Here is a 6,000-nt window from a genome sequence, read left to right on the forward strand (position 1 = left end):
TTTGGAATACCAGATTACAAGAGTTTTCCTGGTAATGATGGAGGATGATCAGGTGAATGCAATTAGATTAGATAATCTGGAATAGCAGATTACAGGAGTTTTCCTGGTAATGATGGAGGATGATCAGGTAAATGTTAGTGGATCAGATTATTTGGAATACCAGATTACAAGAGTTTTCCTTTATGATCAGGTAAATGCAAGTGGATCAGATAATCTGGAGTACCAGATTACAGGAGTTTTCCTGGTAATGATGGAGGATGATCAGGTGAATGCCTCTGGATCAGATAATCTGGAATACCAGATTACAGGAGTTTTCTTGGTGATGGAGGATAATCAGGTGAATGTCTCTGGATCAGATAATCTGGAATACCAGAATACAGGAGTTTTCCTGGTAATGATGGAGGATGATCAGGTGAATGCCTCTGGATCAGATAATCTGGAATATCAGATTACAAGAGTTTTCCTTGTAATTATGGGGGATAATCAAGTGAATGCCAAAGGATCAGATTATCTGAAATACCAGATTACACTATTTTTCCTGGTGATGGAAGATGATCAGGTACATGCAAGTGAATCAGATAATCTGGAATACCAGATTACAGGAGTTTTCCTGGCAATGATGGAGGATTATGAAGGTGAATGCAAGTTTATCAGATAATCTGTAGTTCCAGATTACACGACTTTTCCTGGTAGTGATGGATGATGATCAGGCAAATGCAAGTGGATCAGATTATTTGGAATACCAGATTACAAGAGTTTTCCTGGATGATCAGGTAAATGCAAGTGGATCAGATAATCTGGAATACCAGATTACAGGAGTTTTCCTAGTAATGATGGAGGATAATCAATAAATGCCAGTGGATCAGATAATCTGGAATACCAGATTACAGGTGTTTTCCTGGTGATGGAGGATAATCAGGTTCATGCCAGTGGATCAGTTCATCTGGAATACCAGATTACAGGAGTTTTCCTGGATGATCAGGTAAATGCCAGTGGATCAGTTAATCTGGAATACCAGATTACAGTTTTCCTTGTAATTATGGAGGATGATCAGGTGAATGCAAGTGGATCAGATTATCTGGAATACCTAGTAATTATGGAGGATAGGACTCCACACTCCATAGGACCCCTTGTAATTTTAACCCCATAGTCACTTCCCCTCTGAATGTCTCCTGCCTCTCTCTATTAATTAATTCTTCACCCCCCATTGGAGCCATTAATGCACAGAGGCCACTGCCATAAATTCTGCTTTCATCCAACATTCAGGCCAATATCACAGCAAGAGGGTCCCTTAACTTTGCATGTAAGAAGCTGCCCTCCTTGGGATTGATCAGATCCATCTTGCCAGACCCTCTTCCATGTGTGATTGCGCATTAGGTGCGTTTTGGAGCTGTCCATTCAGCACCACAGTGTGGCCTCTACACGGGATACCTGTGGCTTTTGGGCACTATTAGTCCCAGCATGCTGTGCTTTGAATTTTGGGAATGTTATGGTACCCCTAAACTAAATTCTGTGCCCTATTATTGGCCATACCATGCTGTTTTAGCTGGATATTCCCTCCAAATACGCACGGTTGTGCCATCCACAGCAGAAGGCATTGATTGGCATAAACCTATATGATACAACTACCAGCATAGCCATAGAGGATTGCAGATCCCTACACTACCAGCCTTGTACTATGACAGGCAGCAATCTGATTGCAATATTAAATCCTGACTCTCCCCATAAAGCATGCACAGATCACAGCCAGCTGCACACACAACTTAACATTGCACCTATTCATTGCACTTTAACACATGACATCTTACAATATCCCCCCTAACCCCCCTCCCTCCTTCTTAAGATTTGCAACCTTGACACTTGGTCCCCTGAACCTGCACTATATGAATATGGAGGAGCAATTATCCTCCCCACCTTGCTCATGTTAATGTAGGGGGGGGGGGGAAGTGATCTGTAAGATCTAAACATATTTTAGTGTCTTAAGGAAATCCCAAAGGTGGGGGTCTAATTTATTCCTTCTAACCTTCAGGTGCATGATTAACCCCTTTTTTTCCCCTAATACTGTATGTTGGGATTCAACACCTTAAATAAAACACTGCAGCAAATGCAGAATCAAATACATCCAATCTGTTCTTGTAGCAGAGCAAAAGTGCAGAAAATGGAATTAAATAGCTCCTGGGAGACATAAAAAGCAATTCATACAGTGTCATAGAGAATAAATGGCAATAGGTTCCTATACAGAGGCACTTACCAGCTAGTGATGGATGGGAGCTATGCAATGTATAGGCGAAGAGGACATACAGCAGCTTGGGTAATGCAAAGAATCCAAGACAATTCTCCATATTTCAGCAAACACCTCTGGAAAGCTGCACAGGGAGCCCTGCACACATGGACAGCTCAGTTATTTTTTGGAAGGTGGGGGGTGGAAATAGGTAGAATATTGTATATTCCTATATATAGAGAGCACACAAACTTAATTTCTGTCCAGTGCTTCTAAAATCCAAGAAACTAAGTCAAGGTCCAAGTGAAATCCATCCATAAAGAGCCCAAATCCTGGAGAAGAAATTAAATCCCAATGCTTGAAATCTTGGTAATTACTTCCATTTGCCACATTGCAAAAAATAAAAAAAAAAAAATGAAAAAATAGTAAAAAAAAAAAAAAGAAAATAAAAAAATAAGACTGCAAGAAAAAATATATTTGTTTAAAAAAAAAGAAAAATAATAGAAAAAAAAATATCCAGTACAAACTGAAGGATCCTTTTTCTCTTTCGCTTGCAAAATGCAGGTTAAAAGCTGTCACTTGTTACTAGTCCACCAGCAGTGTGTGTGTGCTGGAGTCAGATGTGTGCATCCATTGATCTGGAGATGTGGAGAGGCTGGAAGTGAAAATGTGGAGATGGGAAGGGGAAAGGAACTGGGTTGTAATGAGGATTGCAGTGAGGACAGAACACACTGGCAAGGCAGCCTTTGTTCAGAGGCAGTGGATTCAAAATCAGAAGCAGGAGCGCCCTCTGTGGGCAGAGACTGGGAACTGCACTGCATCCTGAGAAGTGACAATGTCTGTCCTGCTGATCCTCCTGTGACACTTTGATTTTAAAGTAAACTCAATCCAACTCTGCATATAAAACCAGAGGGTCAGAGGACAGTAACGTAATTAAAACACTTTGTCATTTCTTTTATCTCCACTGTGGAGCCGGCAACTGCTGCGCTACACGACATAATGCGAAGAATCGCCAAATAATGGATTTCTTATTGGTCCTTGCTTGTAATTATATCAGCGACATCGAGTTTTCGCATTAAAGGACAAAATTAAATATTTTTCTAAGAAATAAAGGTTAAAGGAATTAGGACGTTTTGTTGATCGCTTTGATCTTGGCCAAATATGAGCATTGTAGCCTTTACCAGAATGATCTGAATAATTAATGCCATTAATATCACTTATATCTATGTAACCAGAGGTTCTGATAGTTCATTATCAACCTGTTCGCTTTTATTGAAATGCCAACCAATATTTTATCTATATTTATTGAATTATTATTATTATTATTATTATTATTATTATTATTATATTGTATTTTTCATTTTTAGTTTTAATAATTGTATTATTATTATCATAGTTTATTTTTTTTCTATATTTTATTATTATTTATTTTTTGTTCATTTTTTTTATTTATTGATTAATTTATTACCTATTTAATGTTAAGCTTATTTTTTGTCCCACAGTCGATTTATTGAAAACTTTGATCTTAGCCAAATATGACCATTGCAACCTTCTCACAATAAATTAAATAATTAACTCATTAATATCACTTATATATAATCAGAGGTTATTATATTTCATGATTAACCTGTTCGCTTTTATTGAAATGCCAACCAATATTTTATCTATATTTATTGTATTATTATTAATTATTATTATTATTATTATTATTATTATTATTATTATTATTATTATTATTATTATTATTATTATTATTATTATTATTATATTGTATTTTTCATTATTAGTTTTCATAATTGTATTATTATTATCATAGTTTTTTTTTTTCTATATTTTATTATTATTAATTTTTTTTTTGTTCATTTTTTTATTTATTTATTTATTACCTATTTAATGTTAAGCTTATTTTTTGTCCCACAGTCAATTTATTGAAAACTTTGATCTTGGCCAAATATGACCATTGCAACCTTCTCACAATAAATTGAATAATTAACTCATTAATATCGCTTATATATAATCAGAGGTTGTTATATTTCATGATCAACTGTTCGCTTTTATTGAAATGCCAACCAATATTTTATCTATATTTATTGTATTATTATTATTATTATTATTATTATTATTATATTGTATTTTTTCATTATTAGTTTTCATAATTGTATTAATATTATTATCATAGTTTATTTTTTTCTATTTTATTATTATTTTTTTATTTTTTATTCATTTTTTTATTTATTTATTACCTATTTAATATTAAGCTTATTTTTTGTCCCACAGTCAATTTATTGAAAACTTTGATCTTGGCCAAATATGACCATTGCAACTTTCTCACAATAAATTGAATAATTAACTCATTAATATCACTTATATATAATCAGAGGTTCTTATATTTCATGATCAACCTGTTCGCTTTTATTGAAATGCCAATTTTATCTATATTTATTGTAGGATTATTATTATTATTATTATTATTAATAATAATAATAATAATAATAATAATAATAATAATAATAATAATAATAATAATGATATATAGTATTTTTTCTATTTTTAGTTTTTGTAATTGCATTATTATTATTACTATAATTATTATCATAGTTTATTTTTTCTATATTTTATCATTATTTATTTTTTATTTTTTGTTCATTTTTTAATTTATTTATTTATTACCTTTTTAATGTTAAGCTTATTTTTTGTCCCACAGTCAATTTATTGAAAACTTTGATCTTGGCCAAATATGACCATTGCAACCTTCTCACAATAAATTGAATAATTAACTCATTAATATCACTTATATATAATCAGAGGTTCTTATATTTCATGATCAACCTGTTCGCTTTTATTGAAATGCCAATTTTATCTATATTTATTGTATTATTATTATTATTATTATTATTAATAATAATAATAATAATAATAATAATAATAATAATGATATATTATATTTTTTCTATTTTTAGTTTTTGTAATTGCATTATTATTATTACTATAATTATCATAGTTTATTTTTTCTATATTTTATTATTATTTATTTTTTATTTTTTGTTCATTTTTTTATTTATTTATTACCTATTTAATGTTAAGCTTATTTTTTTTGTCCCACAGTCGATTTATTGAAAACTTTGATCTTGGCCAAATATGACCATTGCAACCTTCTCACAATAAATTGAATAATTAACTCATTAATATCACTTATATATAATTAGAGGCATGGCCGGCTTTAGACAAGTGCGACTTGTGTGGTCACACAGAGCGCCAACGGCCATGGTTCAGGGGGGGCGCAGCTGAGAGGTAAGAAGTTGTACATTTCCTGGCGCCTCCGGTCCCAGCACAGCGTTTTTACTGTAACCACCGCCGGTTACTTACTTAACTTTATGTAGTGCCTGGCCAGCCGGGCCCACCACCTTCACCGAGCCCCAGTCACAGCTGCATCAGAGGTGCGCAGTGTCGCTTCAGCCACTACTGCAGTCTGCACATGACTAAGGTGTATGCAAAGTCCTTCTAGGGCATCACATGCAAATTAGCCATGTAGTGGGCGAGGCACTGTGAATGGAGCAGAGCAGAAAGGTGGCGTATCATCCCGCAGCCCAATGTGATGAGGTCATCACTCTGCACCTCATCACAGTGCTGCGGGCAACGCCGAGCTGGTGAGCGCGCGGCATCCGGCAGGGAGAGGTAGGCGCTCTATGAGCTGAAGATTGCCAGGGTGGTGGGGGAGCCGCTGACTCCAGCCGTGGAGGGGGGGTGCTGACTACAGCCGCAGGGGGAGGGGGTTGGGT

At 34.5% G+C, this 6,000-nt stretch overlaps 1 protein-coding gene across 1 annotated transcript in view; it reads right to left on the minus strand.

Annotated features, from left to right (window-relative positions):
- DCC (DCC netrin 1 receptor) overlaps positions 1 to 2,838 on the minus strand; it is a 1,217,792-nt gene extending 1,214,954 nt beyond the window's left edge. Inside the window, exon 1 of the mRNA XM_075328185.1 lies at positions 2,252 to 2,838. Coding sequence (XP_075184300.1) covers positions 2,252 to 2,342 — 91 coding nt within the window. The 5' untranslated portion in view covers positions 2,343 to 2,838. The remainder of the gene's footprint in view (positions 1 to 2,251) is intronic.
- Between the last annotated feature and the right edge of the window lie 3,162 nt (positions 2,839 to 6,000).

Source organism: Anomaloglossus baeobatrachus, chromosome 1 (genome assembly GCF_048569485.1).
Source record: "Anomaloglossus baeobatrachus isolate aAnoBae1 chromosome 1, aAnoBae1.hap1, whole genome shotgun sequence".
Taxonomy (NCBI): domain Eukaryota; kingdom Metazoa; phylum Chordata; class Amphibia; order Anura; family Aromobatidae; genus Anomaloglossus; species Anomaloglossus baeobatrachus.